The sequence below is a fragment of the Mycteria americana genome, chromosome 5 (genome assembly GCF_035582795.1).
Source record: "Mycteria americana isolate JAX WOST 10 ecotype Jacksonville Zoo and Gardens chromosome 5, USCA_MyAme_1.0, whole genome shotgun sequence".
Lineage (NCBI taxonomy): Eukaryota > Metazoa > Chordata > Aves > Ciconiiformes > Ciconiidae > Mycteria > Mycteria americana.
Genome location: NC_134369.1, coordinates 48,277,519 through 48,302,617, shown reverse-complemented (window position 1 = coordinate 48,302,617; position 25,099 = coordinate 48,277,519). Strand labels below are relative to the sequence as shown.

General features: G+C 42.3%; 1 protein-coding gene across 3 annotated transcripts in view; it reads right to left on the bottom strand.

Moving 5' to 3' along the window:
- Positions 1-25,099, bottom strand: part of TTLL5 (tubulin tyrosine ligase like 5) — a 145,060-nt gene that overhangs the window by 21,307 nt on the left and 98,654 nt on the right. For 2 of the 3 annotated variants that reach the window (XM_075503279.1, XM_075503280.1), the window contains exon 31: positions 4,665-4,842. In XM_075503279.1, the coding sequence (XP_075359394.1) occupies positions 4,665-4,842 (178 nt within the window). Of the gene's footprint in view, positions 1-4,664; positions 4,843-25,099 lie in introns of those variants that run through there. The other variant, XR_012775944.1, reaches the window with a different exon arrangement.

Genomic DNA, 25,099 nt, shown 5'->3' with positions numbered 1-25,099 from the left:
AATTAAAAGGCTTGGAAGACCTTTGGAGTCATATAAATTGTTTAGTGGAGATTCTTTTGAACACCTATTAATGCATTCAGTTAAATCAGTTTGAATGCAAGAATCAGTTGAGTTGAAAATTCACAAAGTAGCAATAAAGAATAGGCTGAAAATGTACTATTAACTGCCATAGTGTTAAACTGCAGTAAGAGAAGCATCTTGGGGTCATCAAGAAATTTAAAGAGCAGCAGCAAATTCACGGTAGGCACAGACTGTCCTGAAGCATGTCTTCCTTGGTAAATTCTTCAGAACAAGACTAAAGTATACTAAAATAATTTAACTTGGTGCCTTCTCCTTTGTCTCTCTTTTGGTACTGGGAGCTCTCTGGGGCAACAATTGGGCCATATCATTGTATTGGAAAGACAGTTAATACATCTGGGCATTACCATAATTCTAATAATAGTGACAGGATCAGAAACATGGGGACAAAATTTCAGCTGGTATAAATCAGCACAGACTACTGCTTTCAGAACAGTTGTTCTGCTTTACTTAGACTGAGACTTTGACTCATCAGTATCACAAGACTCAAATAGGAAAAATGGCAGTTAGCACATTTAGTGGGAAAACAATCTGAGGGAGAAAGCTGCAAAACAAGAATGAACAAGAGACTGGAGGGGAAGAGAGACTGCAAATCTGACAGCAGTCCAATATATAACAGATTAGAAAACAGTTTAATGATGTTTAAGGCTGCACTCAAAGAGGCCCTGTGTCCTCAGGCAGGAATAATGTAGTTCTAGGAATACTAGGAATATTATTCTGAATACTCAACATTCCCAGTCAGATCTAAATAAACTGTAGGGAATTCAGAAGAGAGTCACATACATTAAAAGAAAAAAATTTGCTGAACTTCATAAAATGAGGAGTATTTCAGAGAACATATAATTTTTAAATGATTGAGAGGAGAATTGTTTAAGATTAATTTAGCCCAATGTTTTATAGCATAAAATCTATTTAAACTTCTGATTGAAAATGTGATCATAACCGACCACAGAACTCATTAACATGATTTATGTATTGTTTAACATGAGCTTTTTTGATATAAGCAGGACTGATGGGGATCATTCCACTACACGACTGTACTTTTCTCATTTTAATTTAGCTTTTTTCCCCATGTGAAATATTTGGCATAAAATTCTAAACCCTGTAGATGCTAGGCTAAGCAGACAGAACATAGCCACACAGAGGAGGAGGAACCTCCCTAACAGCTAATGGCATCTTTCCAGTACAGGAAACAATTAGAGAATAAACAATGATGGTGTATTAACTGCCTTGCCAACTGCAGCGGCGATACCAACATCTAGGTTATAACGTGTCACATGAAGTCTCCTTTAAACATTAAAAATACTGCTATAAGCCTGTTTTTCTTGTCTTTTCGTTTGACTTTGTAATTCTTGTTCCTTGATTTTGTTGATAACAGATTTAAACTTCTTGTCTCCACTTTCAAACTCTAACCCTTTCTGTGTTTTTCTCTCTCAGGCTCTGTATTGTCTCTGTTCCTGGGCCCTATCACTGCATCCATTTGTTTGTTAGATTCTCATCCAGTCAGTTCAGTGTTTTTCTTTTCATCCAGGGAATGAAGTACCTATTCTGGCATCAAAGATCTATTTCCACCATACTACACTGCATGAAGTAACTTCCACACAAAATGAGTGAAAATTGTTGGTTATTATTCCTCTTCCTCCACCTCCACAGCATTTGCTACTCTGTAAATTGTTAAATGCCTGGAGGAGAAATCATCATTCTTAAGTGTCTGGAAAGTGCTCAACCAAGAGTGGGTGCTGCCACAAAGAAGTACGCAATAAGGCTTCATTATAAGATACATCCACTGCATGGCAGATGAGGGTATTCGTATTACACAAATACTTGACCAGGAACTTCCATGCTTTCCAGTGCATCCATCTCATCTCCAACATATCAAACTGGTTAATGTACAGGCAGAAGCGTCTGCCTGTGTTATTAATCACGATGCTTCTGTTACTTGTTCATATGCTATCCATATACATATGACTAGTCCATTTGTCACAGAGAGAAGGAAAGACTGGCATCTAGTCATGTTGTATGGTCATGCCATACCCAGGGTGTGCCTTGAGATATATTAATAAATGCACTTCAGCTACTGACAAAGGGCTAGCCTACCTTCCAAGCGTAACAAGAACTGGAACAATCAGGTGAAACAGGCTTGGAGATATCCTGCATGCATTCCCCAAAGTAGAGAGATCGTGACACTTTCAAGTGATAGGCCTTCCATTTTTGGGGATATATTTCTTCTGTTGAGAGGAGGCTGAGGATCTTGAATGTAGCAGGCAAGACAACAAAGGATGGAGTAGATCTCAATATGTGGGAAGGAACAGAAGGGAAACAGCAGGCAACAGGAGATAGGTGGCTTAGGCGACACTGACTAGGAAATGTGGTAAAGCCATGCAGGCTAGGATAAGCTACATCAACTGTGGGGAAAAAGAGAGGACAAATGATGGCCAGCAGCAAAAGGTGGGATGGAAGTCAAAGCAGTGTGAGTGGGAAGGAGATGTAGGGCAGGGAGTGTGTAAGCAGCAGAAAAGAGAAGGCAGTTCTTGGAAAGGCCAAGTCAAAGGATTGAAGTCTGAGAAGCTAACTAGCAGAAGGAAGAGGTCAATGACAGGAAACTAGAGAGGGAGCAGGGGATAGACAGATGAAGATGAGGGTAGTGCAGTGACTGGGAGGGGCATCAGAGGATCAGTGCAACTGTGACTGGAAGGGGAGGTCTGGCTGGCTCCATAAAATAGCTAGTGGGAGAGGAAGCGTCTGAGAGACAATCATTTTATTAAGATGTGGTTTTCACTACAGAAAGTCTGAAAGCCCCCATGTTCAGCAAATACCTTTCTTCATTAATGGCAACTTCAGTGCAGCCTGAGCCCTGCGGCATGGCAATGGCCTCAATACTGCAACTCCAAACTGCTTGGCTCAGAAGGAGAAGGGAGGGAGAGAAAGGAAGGGGACACTGTGAGGGTGAGAGGAGGTTTAACAAAGAATCACTTTAACAGAAACTCCTGAGTAATGGCTCTGCTCCAGGCCAAGAATAACATCAGCTCAATGTCAGCAATTAGAAGAGGGCTCAGCCAGGCCCCATGGCCAGCTCCAGCCTCCTCACAGGCACAAGCCAGCTTACAGCCCTTTCCTGAGCTCATGAGCAGCCACAGCTGCCCACCCAGAGCCCCTTGGATGGAGAAGAAAGGAAGACCTCCTGCTCAGAGGGGGAGCAAGAAGACTGTAGGTGAGGAATCTGGGGATGGAAACTGCATGGCTAAGTGAGGGCCTTGAAAGAAGGAGTGCAAGGAGCAAAGGCAGAAGGGCCTCTCCTTCAAGATGCTCCCAGAAAAGGATGAGAGCAATTTGCCTATAACCTATTCTCAAGGACCATGACTAGTGACTCATCTGCTTCACAGGAGGGAGAGTGGGTGTTCAGACCTCCGTATGTTAGCTCTGTTCATGGTTTTGTTGGAGTCCAGTCCTGCCAGACTGCCCAGCAAATAGCTCCTTCCTAATGGAGACCAATCTCTTTTGAGAGAAGGTTTGTTCACCCAAAGACTTCCTTCCCTTTAGCAGGGAAGCCCTTTGGACATCACTCAGAATAAACACACTTCTCTCTCCATAATAACAACGAAAGGTAACACGTGCATCAATGAACTCACTGTAACCTTGGAAGATTCCCCAGGCAGGATGGAAATGCTGTTCCAGACACAGTGGTCCACCCTTGGCATCTAGGTGTCATCCAGAACATCAATAATACAAACCCTTTTTCATATTTCCTGTAGCTCTTGGTCACTTAGCCTATCTTTTCTCCTTGCAGTTGCAACAAAGGAGTCACGTATCCGTCAGACAGTTCCGTGCAAAGCAGTGAAAGGAGATCTTAAATGTAGTAATAATAAAATGTGTAGGAGGCCTGGAGAAGATTTGCAGGGTTGCAGAGAAAACTTGCATCTGGCATCAGGGTCAGTGGCCATGTCTCCTGCACACTGAAGGCTCTTAAAACAAATTAATACATTTCTTCAAAAAAAAGAAGATTCTCCTAAATAATTTTTGAGTCCCCTTAATATACTGCTCTTTTGATAACTGCATAGTATGAGAAGACATCCAGGAGGAGGAGAATTTAGTCAAGATGAAGCCTTGATGGGGTCTGTTTGCCATAGAGGACACAGTTGCCAACACAATTTCAAGACCCTATGTTTAGAAACACTGAAATACAACAGTGACCCAGCTTGAAGCACTACCCAAGAACAACTCAAGTCAAAGCAGGAACATATCATCAGTGACAAGATTAAGTGACAAAGAACTGTGGAGACTGTAGACAGTTCTAAGGCTGTCTGAGGCACTATGAGGGGATGCCCTGAATTGGTGCAGAAGAGCAAGCAGCAGCATGCCAGTAGCCAAACAGAGGAGGATGCCAACGCAGTGGAAGAAGCCATTGGGAACTACAGCATCAAAATGCTATCAAAATCACTGCAGATAATATTAGTTTTGTCACAACACACTTGAAGAGCTACTTCCTTCGCAAAAGCTGTGCCATATGTGCTGGCTCTGGGTTAGTTCTACACATCTAAGACTCGGTCAGCACTGCTACATCCCAAGCAGGATTTTTTCTTAGTTACCTGGTGCCGGGCTTGGCTTTGCTCCAAAAGCTGTCGTGACTGAAGTTTCTGCTGCTGAAGTTGCTGCACAGCAAAATGGAGCTGACAGTTGGGATGTGCCAGTGGACTCTGTGTCACCTTGTTGTAGACACTCTTCTCCATCTCTCCTTCCCAGGCAAAACGATGATTCTCTGGAGCCCTGAGAAGAGAAGAGCCATCATGCTTTCACCACTCTGCATATAAGGAATCCTGCTTACAAGGCACTGCTGCTTCCTAAAAATCCCTTAATACTTAGCCAGCTATGAATTTGTATTAAGTGGCTCCAGCAAGCACAACACCTGCTAGAGGTGCCATGTGCCAACTGCTGTCTTGCTAAGGAGTTTCCTGAATTCCAGGCTGAGACTATATTACTAGCCATAACACCATGCTTGAAGAGAACAAAGGAAAAGAGAAGAAAAACCCTAAACTGGAGCATGTTTGTGGCTGATTAGCATTAAAGAGAGGCAGCGTTGCAGCAGGAAAAGAGCTAAGGATTCCCATCACTAATGAGATAATTATTTATTTGGATTTGTAGGGATTTTGTTAATACACTAACACAAGGCTTACAGCAAGCACACACATGCTGCAGTGAGAGTGGAATAGAAGACAGACAGGCAATACAATATCCACAGAGAGGATAAAGGACTGGTAGGGTGAGGTTGCAACTAGGGCACATACTGACTCCATATAGTTACAATCCAAAAGACCTGAGGGCACTGAAGATAGGCTCATTTCTTTCATCATCAGAGTAATGCAGCCTTTCCCAGAGGAGAAAAGGCCTCCTGCAAAGAGGCAGGAACTCTTGCAACCCAGGCTTATATGGTGGGAGTTCAGCTGTGGCCTGCAACATGATAAGTACCAACAGGAGCTCACTGGCTTGCTTTGAAGTCTGTAAGTCTCGGAGAGAAGGCAGCACCAACACACTTCTACACAAGGCCGAGGGGCTTTGCAGAGAGCAGGTGGCAGACTGACAGGACCACAAGGTGTCCTGAAGAGGCTACAATGGCCCAGCAACTCACACATCCTGTGTTCACAAGACAGCATGCCATATGACCCACTGAATCCTGACACTCTGGCTAATAAAACCTTCAAGCCTCAATGCCTGAGCTTCCCAAGTTTCTGCTGATCTCTGTCGTGTTTCTCTCAGCGACTCTTTCCAAATATTTCCTTTGGATTCCCAGGGCAGACTTCCCTTGTATTTCCTATGCACATCATAAGTAACTGGGATGTAAAAGATACTTGGTCTCTTTCACATTTCATGCCACGATTCAGAGTGTAGGTCGTGGTTTTAGCAAGGGAGTTAACTGCAATCTCCTTGCTTCAGGATCCTATCAAAACTTACAACCTAGATTCTTTGAACATGTCACAGCTTCCCTTGAATGTGTTGCACCTTCCCCCACAAGCTTCATCATCATAGCAAGCCCTTAAAATATTCAGAAGGATGTTTCAAACAAGACCAGAAGCAACTTCCAGCCCTGTGTACTCTCCCTCAAAAATAACCTGATGCATCCCTTTCAAGCCAAATTGAGGACAAGGACTCTAAACACTGAAGGGTCACTCTCCATACTCAGCTCCTCAGCAACAGAGGAGTCAGACAACCCAGTGGAAAAGGAGTTCAGTTGCCAGCATCTCCACCCTCCATCCTCTGGGCCTCCTCCTGCTTGGAGCACCACTACCACTTTTGCTCTTATTGGCCATTAGCTGTAGGTAGCCTTCTCTAGACTTCTCTGTTCAAGTGATCCGACCCATGCTTCCTCAGTCCTTTGCTTCCATTGTACCCCAGTGCAACACTGGATAAATGACTCTCACTCCTTGCTCCCTTTTGCTACAAGATTCTCAGTCTTTCAGTTCTTTTCCTTTCACCAGTGCTTGGAAAAGTGACAACTATAACGTTGCTGACAGTACTCAGGCCTTGAAACCCAAGTTGTATAGGTCCGATTCTAGCTTTGTGGTTAACCTTGGGAGAGCTGCCTCCCTCTTCTGAACCTGCATTCTCCCTTCTGCCCCAGTAACAGGGTCAGGATCTTCTGCTACTGCGGTTTTACCTGCAGTTGCTCAGCTCTGGATCCATGGATGTATGTGTGCTGCTGGCCTCCCAGCACTGTCCCCTACTGGCTACAGGATGCCACAAAAAACATAACTTAAAAGGAGGACACGACAAGGCACAAGGAATCTTTGAAATGGTCCCCAGCTGTCTCCTCTCCAATCCCACCAGCTCACCACATGCGTTATCGGCAGGTTGCTGTTACCTGGACTCAACTCCCATCCCAAGGGTAGTATCTGCTCCTTCCACTGCATAGATACAGACTCCACCATCCATTCTGATGTTAAAGCTCATTGGACTTTTCCCTTGTGTGAAGCAGTTGGAGTCTCTGTTACCCCCCCCCCCCCCCCCCCCCCCCCAGTAAAGTCAGGTCATGCTGACAGCTGAAAAGCACAAAGGACTGTGCTGGGACTGGGATGCACCCTTTGGGAGATAGCTGGGGGTTACTGCAGACCAGCCCTTGAAACAAACATCAACTGCACCAGATACAAAGCTGAAGAGCATTCAGGAGCTCCATCAAAGTCATGCTAGTGCTCAGTAAACAGCCTGATTAATTCTTCATCAGTGCTACTGAAAGATTATGATCTTCAATATCTCTGTTTTTAACTAAACAACAATTGTATTTGTCCATTTGCCTAGGGTAACTTTTTCCCACTAGCAATTTCTTGTTGAGAAAATTTGGTAAGTTCATTCAAAATGCTCCTAAATAAAATAAGCAAACGTAGGATAAAGGGGTTACCTCTCATGGATTTCATAACTAGTTAAAACACATGAAACTAGAGCTAGGATAAATGGACAGTTTCCACAACGGAAGGAGATTACCATTGGGTTCCTACAAGAATCTGTGCTACGGTCTCTGCTGTTCAAAACATTTATAAGTGATCTGGGAAAAAGAGTGAAATAAAAAAAAGTTTGCTGCTGAAAAAATGAAAGTCACTGAGAAGTGTGGAAAAAAAAATCACATTACTGAATGAGCAGACATTAAATTGGTAGATGACATTCAATTTAATAACTATGAAGTCATGTACCAAGGAAAACACAATCCTAGTTTTACGCAGTGATGGACTTTGAATTAGTTATTTCTACTCAGGAAGGAGACTTTAACTATAGCTATAATAGATTTTTCTATGAAAACATCACTAAAATACTCTCAAAAAGCAAACTCAGTGTTAGGAATTATTAGGAAAGGCATAGGGAACAAAACCAAGAACACTAGTATGCTACCATATAAACCAAAATTGCATCCATCTCTTGCATACTGAGGATAGTTCTAACCCCTGTCCCTCCTCCCTTCTCAAAAAGCATACAGTACAATGGGAAAAAGTACAAAAAAATGCTGTAGAGATGATCAAAGGTATGGAACAGCTTATATATTGAGGAGTGACTAAATAAATAAGGACTCTTCAGCTTGGAAAAAGGACAACTGAAAGGAAATATGGAAAATATCTATAAAATCATTAGCTTCAGGGAGGAGAATAGGGAACAATTACTCACCTCTCATGATACAAGACATAGGAAAAACCAAATGAAGTCATCAGGTGGGCAGGTTAAAACAAACAAAAGGAGGTAGTTTTTCTCATAACACATAATTAAACTGTGGATGCCTTCTCACTACGGGAAGCTAAGGATGCCAAAAACTTACAGGGTTTCAAAAGTGATTAGACAAACTCACAGAAGCAAGAGCCACTAACACTATTTATATACAAAGATACCATCTCCTCGCCAGAAAATCACTGATTACTGAGTCCCAGAGAGTATTGGGGAAGTATCACCATTCCATAACATCACCTAATGCTCTTCCCACAGAATCTTCCATGGGCTACTGTCTGAGCAGGACATTGAACCAGATAGTCCATCTGGTCTGTGAAGATGCAACCGGGATTGTTTACGCATCAGAGGTCTGAAACTAAACCTGTCTCAGGTCTCAGTCAGAAGTTAGATAATTCAGTCAAGCACTCTCTAAGGTATTCATTCGAGTGATATGATTCATTCTAGAAACTAATATATGTTCCAACTTCTCTCATATCTACCTCCAGCTCAGAACCTGCAATGCATAAAGTTTATCCTTTGATCTAAAAGAATGCTTGGGAAGCTAAACATAGAGTGATTTGTTCTAAAACATAAAAGTCAAGATGAAATGGAGGAGATAAAACTGATGTAAATGAAAAGTCCACTAAAGTTGGACTGCTGATAGCCAAACTCGCTTTGTGCCACAGAGATGATGTACAGTGACCGCAGTCTGTAGTACTGTGAGGGAGTACTGTCAGGGTCACTAACTGAATGGCAAAACTTTAGTATCATTTCCTTCATCCTCATTTATTTTGTTTTGAGATATCTGGCAAAGGATTAACTATTATGGCAATACCAATACTGAAGACTGATGGTCCAGTTTTTAAAAATGCACTGGGATTGCTGCCTTGCTCCAACGTTTGTCCACTTCAATGAACTCTCAAATGCTTTCATTTGGTTTCTGACCTGTTTTAATCCACTTTTTCTGTTTTAACCAACACATGATCTATAGCCCAAAAATAAATTCTTTAGGATGTAGTATTGCCCACATAAGCTTGGTTTAAACTACCCAGGAAAACACTGTTGAAACTATGTTATTAAATCTTTACGAAGAACTAAATTAAAAAAAACAAACCAAAAACAATGAAAACAAAAACCCAAACAAAACCACAAACTCTTTGGCTAACATTTTCTTGCAGCATAGATGGTTTGGTACACAACTCCCTGCCGTTCCAACACCTTGTCTCCACACGATGCAGCACAACAGCACTTACTTTTTTCTAGATACTATATTGAAAACACTGTTGCTTGCCTAAGTAGATTTTAGTCTCATGGTCTGCAGAATCCTTCTGGTTTGAATATGCTTCTGTTAGCTTCCATGGGTTTTGCTTCTTTGTAGATGGAAATCAATATGAATTCATTATACCTAACTTCAACCTGTTATAATACAAGCATTAAATATTTGACCACAAACAGCCTGCATATTTGCAAGTCTTAGGATCACTTTCGTAGGGAGATGTTTCATCTGTGGTTTTGGAAAGTCCTAATATAACACGTTATCAAGTTGCTGATATTACATCTAAGGCAAAGCTTGCCCTGGTACAGGACAACAGGACTTAGGATCTGAGACTCAATATGCTGCCAGAGACATGCTCTAGCTCTCAGTCTATTTGCCATGCTCACAGGAGTCCATCATGGTGCAGCTCCTATTCTCAGCCTCTGCCTGTCAGATGATTTATTGAAGCATGACAGCACCTTTGCACTCTTCCTCAAGTTAGCTCTTCTGCTTAAGGAATTCTACAACAGGCTCAGCACAGTAATGAAGGCTGGAAAAAGGCTGTAGAGGACCTCACACCTTAATAGAGTTCACACGGTAAAGAGACTATATAAATACCTCAAACTGAGGGAAAAGCTTTTTCACAACTCACACCATTTTAGGCAAAGCCAAAAATAACCAGAAGAACCCCCACACCCCCAATGGAAAAGAGGATCATAGAGTCAGTACTCACAGACCTGCTTGTTTTCAATTCAGGATTACTTGAACACTAATGATTCACTGAATATTCATTTGCTCACATGTACAGATGACAGATATAGGCATAGATGCACACACATGCACATAGGAAATAGAAATTCTGGCCTGTGCCACCAGAAGAGATTGGGGTTTTTTCTGTCAGCCAGGCTGGTTGTGAGCAATCTTCTCACAGTTTGCTCAGGATTATTTATGAGTTGCTTAGTTTAGAGACCTGGCCAGTATTCAGGCCTTCACTACGTACAGGAAATCTCAGCCTTGGCATTATGGCCCATCCTTTGTAAGCAAGATTCTGTCCTTCCAGCAGCCCTTAGGGCTACTCAGTATTTTTGGCAAGAAACCCAATGTGTTCCTTTCTTTCAACTGTAGTTTTCGTAAAGCCTGGGCCAGAATTCCCTCTTCCTCTTCACTGACAGCATAAGACCTTTCTGCTGCAGCTTTTTGTATCACAAAAGATAGAGGTTTGCTTCTGAGATCAGTTTCAACAGATCTCCATGCTATTATGATCACAACCCAGCCTAAAAGTGCTAGAACACCATGCACTCATCTCCAGGTTTTCTGGTTCCAAATTCCCTTTCTGCTCTAGTTCTCTTTTCCAATTCATTAGCTCTTTCCTGATGTAAGCAATCCTTATGCGATCAACTACCTACACCTCTACTAGGAACTAATGCTAGTGTACTAAAATACTAAATACTAATAAAATACTAATACATTTGTTCATTGACTACAGAAAAAAAAGGCTCAATGACATCCAGCCTCCATACAGAAGCAATGTGGTTATCAACTCTTACAAGAAAGGAGAGAGCTGGCTTCTATTCCCACTTCAAACAGATTTGAAAGGAATACCAAGGACTGAAGCTGTAGACAAGACCAGACCACAGAACACCATTCACTGAGAATCCTGTAGTTACAAAGAACTATCTGACATACAGCAAGTCCGTACCAAAAGAATTACGCTGGTAACTACTAATGATAGCCCACACTTCTCCTAGCATCCACCATTCCTAAGTAACTCATTCAAACATCTGACAAAGCAGGGTCTACTGCAACACAACCACTGCTGGGATGAGTAATACCGGACAATAAAAGACAACAGCAGAGAACAGGGCAAAGAAAAATCTTTACTGAAGTGCAACTACAAGGAAATAATCAGGGGAGGGGAGGGCAATGCAGGAGTAGGAGGGATTCAGAATATAATTTCTTAATGCATAATTAGGATATAAATTGGGTTTAAAGCTTCCAATGTTCCCAAAAAACATTTAAGGATTTTTAAAGTATCATAAATATTACACATAGGGCTTTCATTTATATTTCAACTGAAGCCTTCTTCCAATGGCACAGCTGGCCACTTGTTTGATACCAGCTCCTGTGTAGCAGGCAACAATACCAATTCATGAATTATACTAGTGTTCCCTGTATATCACTTATTAAGCAGGCACTTTTGAAACATTTGAAAAGTGCCTACATCCCATTCAAAGCCAATGCAAACTAGGCTCAAATTACTTGTGAAAATGAAGTTTCAGCATTCTTGAAGAATATTCGTGCATGTTTAACCCTGCTTAGTTTGTGAGAACTGATAGGATCACAGCAGGAGGCAGTATAGCTGGAGGTCTAGCAAACTGAGAAAAGAATTATCCTCCTTTTAAATGAAGAAACAAGCTGACAATGAAAGTATTTTGCATCCTTTCCTGTAAAGGCTGGACTTCAGGATGAACAAGGGCCATTGCTGGCAATAAGGGAACCCAGTGCATTTATAAATCAGTGCTCCCACCTTGCCATGGAATGCAAGAAAATCTTGGGCAGCAGTTTCTTTCCCACAGGGCATTCAGGTGGTATGACAAGTCCAGGAAGCTTTCAGTACAAAGCCTTGGTGGGCACCAGCTGCTAGAAAGTAGTTGGCATAGTAACTAATGATTCTGTCTAGTGTGGCAGCTCCCAGCATCCTGCTGACTTATGTTCAGGCACTTAGAAAAAACGCAGAACATTTTCTTTGGCACACTACATGCTTCTTCCATCCCTAACAATAGGCCCTAGATTGGGGCTGGCTATGGAGCAATGATAAACATAGTGGGACAAAGCCCAGGACGCTGGGGGCCTGGCTGGGATGCAGGACTGTCGGGCCTCTCACAGCGCTGCTTGCCTCAAGGCCTTTCTTTGTCTTTTCTCCCTTTTTCCCTCCCCTCAGCTTCAAAAGCAATAAATTAAGAATTGAAAAACAGAGCAACAAGTCTTTGAGAATGGTTTGCTCCTGGCCTCTGCTGTTATCAGGAGTGTCTATGAAAGAGTGACTTTGGTGCAGTTTAGTCAGCAAGAGTCTGCATTTTAGCATGGTCTGTAGTGCTGATTGCTAGAACATGCAAGCCCCTAAAACATGCAGCAGCAGCAGCTATGTTACAAAGGTAAAGAAAGGTAGTTTTCAAAAAAAACAGGGGCGAACAAGCATTTTTAATATTCCTAAAAGAGCTCTGCCTGGGACTTTGGAGATCTTCTGAGGCACAGGGAGCTGTCCAGAACTCGCCACAGTGCAGGTACTTGAAGACAGGGAAGGGGCAGGAAGCAGCTGGCCTGTATAAAAGGAGGATGCCATCACCTGGCCTGCAATCTGCTTTTGAGCTCTACAAGAGAAGCCAAGGAAAAGCTTTTAAAGTTAATGAGCAGCCTGTCAAGGCTGCATTGGCACAATAAACTTGTGGAACTGCATTTTGGGTTCAAATCCAGTTCAAAGCAACAAATACAATCTCCCATGGTGAAGGTGTTGCAGAGATGTAGGAGAGTTTCTGTCTCAGACCATCAAACTTTCATTTCTTAGTGATGAGGCACAGATGCAGGCATCTTGTAATAGTTTCAGCCTTAGTTCTTCAGCTCCCCACTTTCCCAGCAGCTCAAGCTACTTTTACCTACACAAGAGGCTCTTACCATCAGTATCTTTGTGCCATGAGACAACAGAAGACATACAAGGACCATGTGAAAAGCCTTGGGACTGAGTTGGTTTAGGCAAAGAACATGAAAAGTTCTGTGGATTTAACTGCAATTTCCAGATCCATTCACAGGTTAACTGTAATAGCTACCAGAGGCACAATTCAAGCATCCCAGGACATTTTAATGTGCATAATTACTAGCAAATGTCACGAGTCACCCTCTGCTATTCTCACAATTCCCTCTTTCAACTGAGAGAGTTGATGTTGTTACAAGAATTTTATTCAAAAACAAAGATGTGAGCAAAAGCATCCAACTCTTCTCCTTGTGGTGCGGGATTAGCACATGTTTCAGTGGCTGGAGGAGTCCATGTATCGCACTCTCAGCTGCATAACTCCACAGGCAGATACACATTCAGTGTCAAGAATTTTCCCCGAGATTCCCAATTAAACTTATACTTTCTCTGTTTTATTGCATGACCTTCCTCTTATTTCAGGTCTAAACCTTCACTACTAGAGCCATGCATCCTTCGAGCTTAGCCAGCTTTGGCACACGTAACTCCCTTCATCTTTTCCCTCAATTCAGTCCCTTCTGGCCTTTGATTGTATATTGCTTGTCTCTGAACTTTTTCCACTTTATCAGTATTTGGGGCTAGGCAAGTGCTCAAAACTGAGCACATTATTCCAGATGTGTATGCACAATAGCTATATAGGGAAAGCCCACTGCCTTCTTGCTCCTTCACTTTATTCTACAAGTACTATCAAAGTTCACGGGCTTCCTTCTTTTCTGGTATATGCTGCTGTATAATTTATTTCCTGCTCCCTGGCTTCTGAAAATTATTCCTGCTATTTCCCTGCCATTGAGAAACCTGGGGTTTGGAACAAAAATATTTTTTTATAACAAAGGCAATGTAGTACCTACTCAGTTCTGCTGCAGATCAGGAATTAAGTGCATTTTAGGTCCTGCGTCTCCATATACAGGCAAGGTCATGAGTGTAGCAGGTTAGAAATGAGGTGCATCAAAACAGCCTTGTGACAGTCTAGCAGGGGAAGGGCAGGGTGAGATTATGGAGCACTGGAAAACCTCTGCAGGCAAGGCCTAATCTACCTCAACTATTCCTGGATTTAGCTGGCATTATCAACCTCTTACTTTCAGGAGCACTAAACTTGCCAGTCTTAGCAAATGAAATGAAATATTTACTCTTCAGTGGAGCCAATTTTTGTTGGGCCCCTAGTAAGATCCTTGGCTCCATGCCAGTTACAAAATACTGTCAGTTTCTCTGATCTGGGGAGTACTTGGTAGGTAAACACCACTATTGTTTTCTTCTCTTTACACATGGCAGCTTTGAAATTCACTAGTAGAAAGGCTAAATCAAGAAGAAAACTAACAGCCAGCTGGCTGTAAAGTTCAATGCCTTCATCCTATTGTGGCTCATCAGGTCACTGGAGAAGCAATGAAGGCAACTGAGCATATCTCCTCCATGTGATCTGGATTAACAAAATCACATAGCCTTTCTACCCTCAATTAGTGCAAACGTAGGGGTGAGCTTTACTGAGTGGAAGGTGGTTCTGGCTTCATGCTTCCTGCACATACTTCCACACCTGCAAACACAGTCAGAGCCTGCAAAAATATTTTAACAGCAAGACATACATACAATAAGACTAACACAGAAACCTAGTATCGTTTTGTTCTCATAAGGAAGTCTTGGGGAAGATAATCTGCTTAAATCTGACATGGTGACCTGACACAGTTCAGGCAATTGCCACACACACACTTTTAAAGTATTAATTAATGAAGTTCAGACAGAGCAGGTGGATTCTGAGTGAAGTTACCTCACTGTACTTACTGTCTAGCTCCGCTTTTATTAAGATAACGTCATTCATACTTAGACAAAGTGTCAAGTGCTATCTTAAATTTGATCACTTGTCCTAGTCCAGGCAGAGTTTCTGGGGTGTATATACACACTCCACAGAATTCAAAGTACCAGAAACTTAGATGCAATACTGCACCACTTACAGAGATGGGAGAGGTATTCCTTGCTGCAGAGGTTCCACTGCAAAATCCTAGCATGGATTAAGTGGATCAACACAAAACATGACTTGTACTGACATTCTTCTACTTTTCCTTTATCAATGTAGGCAAGTCTATTGAAAACCAAACTGGAAAAGACTGATGGGCTCTATTTATTCCTAGCCATGTATTTTTTTAGTGCTTCATCCAAGCAGATTTTGCATTTTATGGGTGCATAGCAGCAGTAGCCCACGAGGATGAAAACAGTAAATGGGCACCGCTATCTGTCTAGAATATGCTTATGACTAGGTCTGTAATTAAAGTCACTAATCTCTCCTGGAAACCCATATTCCCTACCTCTCTCCAGAGAGGCAAGGGTTAAGTCAGGACCAGTAAGTTAGCCCTGCACCCTCTAATGCCTCCTTTGAAAAGCCGCTCACACAGTTTACAGGGAAAGAGTGAGAGTGCAGCTGCTGTCCCAGCCAACATTTGGTTCCTATTACAGTGAATAAATCTCCCTCTACCCCTTTTCTTTTCTCCCCCCCCGCCTTTTTATATTAAAAGTCCATCAAACACATTTTTTTCTCCTTAATATTTTCCATTAAGTTTCCTCCTGCGTAGGCTTTCCCAGAGTGTAGTGCTCTTTGCTATATGTGCTCAAGCAAGCAGCTGCAAGATCCCACTGAATAAGAGAATGGGGAACGAAGAAAGCAGCTCAGGCCCCTTGTTCAAGTCCCAAGAGGCAAGTGAAAAGTTACAGTTGGGCTAAACTGGTGAAATCTAGAGCACTTGAGAAGAATAAACAAACAAACAAAAGACAGGCTGTTGAGTTTTGTAGGGTTAGGATTCATGAGATGGGGGAAGAGTACTCAAAGCACTCTGCCCCTGCCCAGAGCTAAATGCCCCTGCCACCATCAGCCTCCCAAAAGACATTAGCACAGAATGGCGTTACACTACAGGGCCTTAAGGGTTCCTCCAAGGTTGTGCTGTCCAGGTCTCTACCACTCGAGGCCCAAACAACTTTTTTAGTTGTGCCATATGACCATGGAGTAGAGATGTCTCATGCTCCTAACTTCAGGTGTTCTGCTGTCTAAATATTAAATATCGAGTACACAAAGAAACCTCTAAAGAACATGACAAGCCTCTAGATTCCACAAAATCTGCACTGAAGTTCATAAAAGCAATCAACTTTGCTTGACATCCAGTACACCTATCATCTTGTTATGCAGTAGAGGAGGACCCTCTGATGAGTGCCTCTTAGAGAAGACTTGATAAATCTGACAGCTTAGATGGTCTACCTATGGGGACGAAGCATGCTGAAGTATGGGGTTCCCTGACATCATGCCTATAAATTTCAAGGCCAAGAATTATAAGCAGATAACAGAACTTCACAAAAGAAGCAACACTTCTACATTTGTAATCTATATACCTAAAGGGAAGGCCAGAATCTGTCCTGCGCTTCCAGAGCAAAGATGTACAAATTCACCTAATCAGGGACTGTGGAAAGCGTCACCTGAAAGCTAGCTGGGCCACAGTCATATTAGGAGAAATGCTCCAGGTAAAAGAGGTAGCACAGCAGCATGGCACCAGCAAGATGCATCTGCTGCTACCATTCAGTAACACAACTAAAGCTGTATAACATCTAGCTGCTGAAATACAGTAAAATAAGAAAAAAAATACAAAACAAGAACTAAAGGTCACTTCTCTGGGTCCTTGCTGTGAGGCTGTATGCTTGTGGTTAACAGTTTCTTGGTTTTGGATAATTCCCCAAGCATTGATACAAGGGCAGAGTAAAGGTCCTCAAGAGACCTTTTCCCTCAAACAACTGAAATTTATCAACCTAGCTCCAATGTAATGAAGGTAAAGGAGTTTCCCAATAAAAAGACAATAGACTTACACAGTCCCCTAAGCCTGATGGCACTTATATGCTGGCCAAAGACACATCTCTAGCATTCTTACCTTCCACATGTTATAAACTTGATTCCGTGCGTAGTTTCTGCTCTCCTTGTCCCTCAAGTGGATTTAGATAAGGTAACAAGGTATGACAAGAAATAGACTGGATTTGAGAGTGACCTCCCACCTGGTAAACAGAACATTTTTCCTCCTCAGGTCCCTTTTGCAGTTTTGTTATGCTGGAGTTAAGGGAGAAAATATTTTACCTCCACCTCCTGTACAAAGATCAACTCACCTCCTGTGGCTCCCTGAACCTTTAACAACGGGTTAGAGAAAGAATAGGAAGAGATGATTGTGTCTGTGTCAGCACATAATTTCTAAAGTCTATAACAAAGTGATTACATAAAATATAATCAGGGGGTGGGGTGGAATATGCTCAGATACACAAAGAGAGAATACTAGTATGAGTTATACCTATTGCAGAAGCTGACCCAGTAAATGTATATGCTGCATAGACAAGACCATCCTATCACATACATTGCGGGGGGGAAGGCTACTGATACACAGACCACAGATAAATACTACACACAAACCATGACATACAGGCTTTCAGCCATCCTAAGAGCAGCATGGCACACTGGCACCAAAGCAATCCGAGGGTTGGGGTGCTGGCTGTTTTACAGCTAGCTTTTTTGGAATCCCTGCAAGCCTCATGATGGCCACACAACACTGTATTTGTACTGTAAAAGGGAAGTGCTATTTTTCCTGCACTCCACTGGTCACCTGGCTTCCTTAGAGGTAATGGAAGATACTTTCTGGAAGTGCTTATTTCAACCAAGACAGCACAAATTCCTAGCAATGCTCTTCTCAAGCTAAAACTGACAGAAGTTTTCAAGGTCCGTAGTGTTCCTTCTAAGAATCCTCCAAAGATACTTGCAGAAAACTACTTTTCAGAAAAGAATTCTGCCCTAAAAATCCACAAGGTTATTTTTCAAACAAATTTGCTGTATTTTGTTGATAGCTAAAATGCAGACTAAAAAATAACTTCAGAACAGAATGGCAGGTTCAGTTTTGAATTACATGTTATCAATTTTTAATACGGAAAGAGAAAATATTTTAGAAAAATCTATAGCCAGCACTGGAACAAAAAAAACCAGTGCACCTCCTTCCCAAAACTTCCTATGCATCTGTCCCCCTCTATTGTCTCCAGAAACTGGTCATGATGTACCAGGACTGGATTATAAAGAACTGCAAGAAAAGAGTGGAAAGACTTTTATTTTTATAAACCTCACCTGGAAAAGCAAGCTCTTCAAGTACTGCAGAGCAAGAATCTCCCCATTTTTTGGCACTTTGTCCTCCAAGGATTAATACCACAGAAGCATGTCGCCTTGCCAGAAGAGACTATTCCAGTTTATGACAATTTTGGCCTCCTTGCTGGTCTTTTGTTTTAAGCTATACAGAATACAGTCCCCATTCTACTCCTAATGTTGTTCCATAAATTCCCACCTCCTATTGGGATCTATCTACCTTTTTGCCTGAAAACAGAGCTCAGCCTGCAGCATTTCCAGCAACCCAATGTTTCAACAAGAAAAATCACAGAGTTCACATTACCATGAAGAAGTTCAATATTCAGTGGAATGAACTGAGTAACAGCATCTTGTCTGACAGAGAAGAGCTAAGTGAGTAAAGGGGAAGCTCCCAGCTAACTGCCTCCAGCAGATACAGCAGTGAGTGGTGTCTGTTCCTGCTTTAACAGAGGCTTTACATGAAGCCTTGGTTTAGCCACCACACTTCTCTGCCTCTCTCTTTCCTTATTGGAAAGATGATCTGGTCCCTCTAGTCTCAGCAAGGAGTTCTGGGGCATAATGGATGTAAATCTCTGCCTATTTTATGTGGCCATTACAGAACAAAAGATTAAAATTACTATGATTATTTTGGGAAGGGACATAAAGCAGAAGAGAGGTGAGGAAGCAGTAATTAGAAAGGCAAAGAAAACAGAGGTGAAATAAATTCATTACTCTAATAGGCCCAAGCAAGTGCAAGGTGCTTCACCGACACGTGGCACAAGGCAATAAAACTCAAAGGGTAAAATATAATAAAGCAACACTATTGCTAATGCCCACACTCTTGGTTTCATTACTTTTCTTTTATGTCCCTCTCTCCATCCTGGCACTATAAAGAAGAATGCAGCGCATGAAGGCTGGGGGCAGAAGTGCTACACAGGGCTGAGGCAGCATACCTGGCAGCTGCTAAAACAGAACTTCAAAGTCTCAGCTCCCTTTGAAAACCCATCAGGCAAGAACCACTCCTCCCCTTCAGCTTCTTTAGGAGCTGGTACACTTAACCACTTCAGCATGTTTGGCAGTTCTACAGCCACTTCCAAAGCAGGTGGTGGAGTGGAAAATTGTGGGAGAGCCCCAAATCACTCAGTTGTCTCCCTGTTTCCCCAGCAGGCAGCAACGCACGTGCTGACCAAGCAGGCCAGCTGACAGACCACAATTAAGCACAGAGAACAGGGAATTTGTGATTACACCTCTGAAACTACAGAAAAGGCCCAGGCTTACCTCAGTAAACTGGGTCGATGATATCTTTCTCCAAGAAACTGCTAAATCTGATGACAGACAAAGTCTGTCATTACAGGAAGATGAGTAAAAGGATGTTCAGATAATTATATTGTATAGTACAAAGAGCTGGCACACTCTAAAAGGCAGTTCCCAGACTTGTCTAGGATTTGTTGAAAGATCCCTCTCTGTCAGACCCTGTCTGCAAAAGATGCTCAAGTTGCACAAAACTTACCTGAATCACCTAGAGCTTGAAGTCTTTTACATGAGATTTCTGCCTCTGCCTACAACTGCAGGGTAGGAGGTAGAGACTGTAAACACTGGTTTTATTTGCAGCACCTAGAAAAAAGCTTTTAGATTCTGCCCATTTGAACAGGCACCCATATTTGTGATGTTTCCTCCTCCAGTGTGGACAGAAGAATCTATGATGCAGTTGTACCAGCTCTGCTGGTCATCTTTTTAGATGGCTATCAAAAGATAGCCATCTTTTCCCCTCGGGGTTTGAGAATAGAAATCTAGGGATGGTGCTGTTTCCTTAGGGATGCAACTTTGCTTGATTCCTTAATGACTGATTTTGAGTAGGCCTTTCAAATTTCTAGGTCTTCTGGACTGTATATGTGTGTTGAATATTTATAATGACTCTGGAAACCAAAAGCCAAGAGCAGGTATCTTCAGAGGAAGTGCAATAGCTTTCATAGGAATTTGTGGTTAAAGATGAAAAAAAGTTATGCAATCCTATATTCCAGTCCAACCCAATCCCTTTTTCTAGAGCCAAAGGAATTGTTTCCTACAGCGTACAGAGAAAATTGTATAATTAGTCAGAAGCTCCCAGACTCAGGAACACAGATGGGAACCATGGAATCACTACCTCAGGAATTTCACCAAGTGATTGCATGTAATGCTAAGCATGAGGAGATCAAAGATGCAGCTGCAGATGCTAAACCCTTATAAGGACAGACTAAAATATCCCAGCCACTTAGTGGTATAATGTCCTTTCAAGAGTCTCCTCCTAGCATAGATAAGGCACATCAAGAGAGGACAATAACAACAGCGTCCAGTGTCCAATCAAGAAATCTCCATTATATGCCACTTCTTTATACTGGATGCCTTCTGTGATGTTTCAGCAAGTGTTCTAAATAGAGTAGACTTTTCTCACAAAGGCCACAACCGGTACATTTCACAGAAAATTAGTCTGTACTAAAGACAAATAAGAGTCTAAACATGGCCTCCAGATAGCTTGAGCTGAACATAGTAACATTTACAAAGATGTTAACCTTCATGTTGTGTACTGTGTTTATGGCTCTCTAGAGACTAGTTGCAGTATAAGACAGTAAGCAAGCTCTCACATAAAGGCAAATAACAGACATTAGAGAAAAAAATGAAAGTAAATAACAAGAGCAGTTGTTACCTGGTTTTGCTACCTAACAATATACACCATAAAGACCATAAACACCAGAGTGAGATTTTGATAAACAAGATGCAAACAACCATGCATTCTGTAGCAACAAGCAGAACAATTCACAATCTATGAAGTTACATGGTATCAGGAATTTAGATAATTTCAGAGTGAGACATGCAAACAACAAAATGTCCAGCACCACAGTTCTCTTTCCTTTCACAGAAACGCTCCTCAGTAATACAGGCCTAATGTCTACACTCACATATTCAGGTTCTGCAATGCTTTAGAGGTCATAATATGTTAACAAAGAATTTGTTCTATTTAGAAAATACCAATAAAGAAAACCACTGCACTACATGAATCATATTCTGTCCCCTGTGCCTCAGAACAACCTAGAAATTCGTGCATTCTCTTTACACAGATAGTAGAGGATACATTCGTATTTAAATCATTTGGGTTAGCATCAGCAGCAGGAAAGTGGAATTGCAGAAACAAATGAAAACATGACTCTAACCTTCGAACAAAACAAAATCTGTTATGCAAACAATGTCCTGAAGAGAAGGACAAAATATTTAAATGACTAAAAATGGATTGGATCCAAGTTTCTTGAAATATACCAGAATAATCCGATTATTAAAACTGGGCTTTCAAAATTATTTTACCAGTACCCGTTAAGTTTAATTTTCACACAGAATCACAGAATCGTATAGGTTGGAAAAGACCTTTAAGATCATCGAGTCCAACCATAAACCTAACACTACCAAGACCACCACTAAACCATGTCCCTAAGCACCTCATCCAAACGTCCTTTAAATACCTCCAGGGATGGCGACTCAACCACTTCCCTGGGCAGCCTGTTCCAATGCTTGACAACCCTTTCGGTGAAGTAAAATTGCCTAATATCCAGTCTAAACCTCCCCTGGCGCAACTTGAGGCCATTTCCTCTCGTCCTATCACTTGTTACTTGGGAGAAGAGACCGACCCCCACCTCTCTACAACCTCCTTTCAGGTAGTTGTAGAGAGCAATAAGGTCTCCCCTCAGCCTCCTTTTCTCCAGGCTAAACAACCCCAGTTCCCTCAGCCGCTCCTCATAAGACTTCTGCTCCAGACCCTTCACCAGCTTCGTTGCCCTTCTCTGGACACGCTCCAGCACCTCAATGTCTCTCTTGTAGCAAGGGGCCCAAAACTGAACACAGTATTCGAGGTACGGCCTCACCAGCGCTGAGTACAGGGGCACGATCACTTCCCTAGTCCTGCTGGCCACGCTATTTCTGATACAAGCCAGGATGCCATTGGCTTTCTTGGCCACCTGGGCACACTGCTGGCTCACATTCAGCCAGCTGTCAACCAACACCCCCAGGTCCTTTTCTGCCTGGCAGCTTTCCAGCCACTCTTCCCCAAGCCTGTAGCGTTGCATGGGGTTGCTGTGGCCCAAGTGCAGGACCTGACACTTAGCCTTGTTGAACCCCATACAATTGGCCCCAGCCCATTGATCCAGCCTGTCCAGATCCTTCTGCAGAGCCTTCCTACCCTCAAGCAGATCAACACTCCCACACAACTTGGTGTCATCTGCAAACTTACTGAGGGTGCACTCGATCCCTTCGTCCAGATCATTGATAAAGATATTAAACAGAACTGGCCCCAACACAGAGCCCTGGGGAACACTGCTTGTGACCGGCTGCCAACTGGAGTAAACTCCATTCACCACCACTCTTTGGGCCCGGCCATCCAGCCAGTTCTTTACCCAGCAAAGAGTACACCCATCCAAGCCATGAGCAGCCAGTTTCTCCAGGAGAATGCTGTGGGAAACCATGTCAAAGGCTTTACTGAAGTCTAGGTAGACAACATCCACAGCCTTCCCTTCATCCACTAGGCGGGTCACCTTGTTGTAGAAGGAGATCAGGTTGGTCAAGCAGGACCTGCCTTTCCTGAACCCATGCTGGCTGGGCTTAATCCCTTGGTTATCCTCTACATGCCGTGTGATGGCACTCAGGATGATCTGCTCCATCAGCTTTCCCGGTACCAAGGTCAGGCTGACAGGCCTGTAGTTCCCCGGGTCCTCCTTCCGGCCCTTCTTGTAGATGGGCCTCACATTTGCTAATCTCCAGTCAACTGGGACCTCCCCAGTTAGCCAGGACTGCTGGTAAATGATGGAAAGGGGCTTGGTGAGCACATCTGCCAGTTCCTTCAGTACTCTTGGGTGGATCTCATCAGGCCCCATAGACTTGTGAATGTCTAAGTGGTGCAGCAGGTCACTAACCATTTCCCCCTGGATTATGGGGGCTCCATTCTGGCCCCCGTCCAATGTATTATATGCATTTATTTATATAAATTAAAATAAAAATTTAAAATATTTGTGAACTTTAATAGATAACAGAGAAAGTTATTGTTCCTGTGGATTTTTAATTCAATTAATCCCACATTAAAACACAGCTCCTTCTTGAGGGTTTTCAAATTTGAATAAAGATTAGCAAGTTCTCAATATTCAAAACCAAACTCTATGAAAGGCAGCTGTTCCAAAAAATCTTAATAGGCAGCCTTTGTTGGAACTGTTCATAAGGGATAAGCTCTAAACTCTGTCTTTTTTTTTTTTTGGTAAGGAATTTTGAAAATAGAAGGCTAGGGGGATCACTCTCAGTAGGAACCAAAATCTCACTCTCTTGGAGAATATACTGGAGATATTATATGCAGTTCTTTATTAGAAAGAGATGTGTTTATCAACGCACCTCTTCTTAAGAACAGCAAAGTCTCTGAAGAATCACTTTTGAGGCTCTCTCTGAGAGTTTCAAGAGCCTGTGCTTAGATCTTCCACATACACTGTTTTCCTTGTTGATTCCTTCACAGCAGATGAGACTGTGTTCTCTTTGCCGTGTTGACTGCCTGAGTTGGAAAGCCTTTAACTGCTGTTCAAATTATCATCCTTCAGAAGATATTTACAGAGAAGCCAAAGTCTTTAGCATCATGAGGCTGCCAAAGAATCTGACACCCAAGTGTCTTCTAGTGGAGCTGAGATCAGAAATATATTGAACAGAACACTCTTTAGAAAGAGTTATTTCAAGTTTTTTCTAACATCACAGTTTGATATCTTTTAGGAAACAGCCATGGGAAGTAGAAGTCACTACACTGTAAGCAGTATGTTGTCTTTAACGAGTACTGGAAAGTTCTGATTTGAAATTCAGAATTATTGTTTATAAGTGATAGAAGCCATAAATCCTAGATACTTATTCATCAGTACCGTAAAAGACCAAAATAGGTGTCAAACCTGAGCTTCTGACTAATACAAAGAATATTATTCCATTTATGCTGTTCTGTGGCTAAAATCTCAAAAGAAAAATCCCTGAAAATGCTGTATTAGTTGTAAAAATAGACGTGGATCTGAAAGTTGAAACAGTTTCTAGGAATGGCAAGCCTTTGCTGGTATGACTGTTACCTCCTTGCAGATCCACATTCAGTCACCAGCAACAAGAAACAAAATTCTTAAACTTACTCAATTTCAAGTCTCAGCACCTGCAGCTTTTCAAAATGCTAAGTGAAGAGAAGCTGACACCTCTTTACTCATCAGCATCTTTATCCCAATATCAAAAAAGAAACAGATGGTCTAGACTTGAGGTTTCCTCCTCCTCTTTGCATAGTCTACCAAACTGAAAGTTTTCTAGCTGAATTTTGAAGAAAACTCAATTTTCAACACTGAAGACATTCACAGCCCAACTTGGCTACATTCACACAGAGAACATTACAATTACCTTTTTTCAGCAACAAGCAAATAAAGAATTCTTTATGCATACAAAAGGTTAAGACCACATAAGCCACAGCCCTTTTGCTCCAAAGGGTGACTCTTGCCCAGGCTAAGCATCCCTGACAGACAGCTGCCAAGTAGCATGTGCAGCACTGCCAGATAACAATCTTCGAGTAACTTTTCGGTCAAGTCCCATGTGCCAGATAGCAGAAAGATAGAAAGGGCAGTGGAAGACATTTACTGAGCCAGATGCAATCTGAAATTCAGGCAAAGAAGCCATGCAACATCATGGATACCAGCAGCTGGAACATAAACAG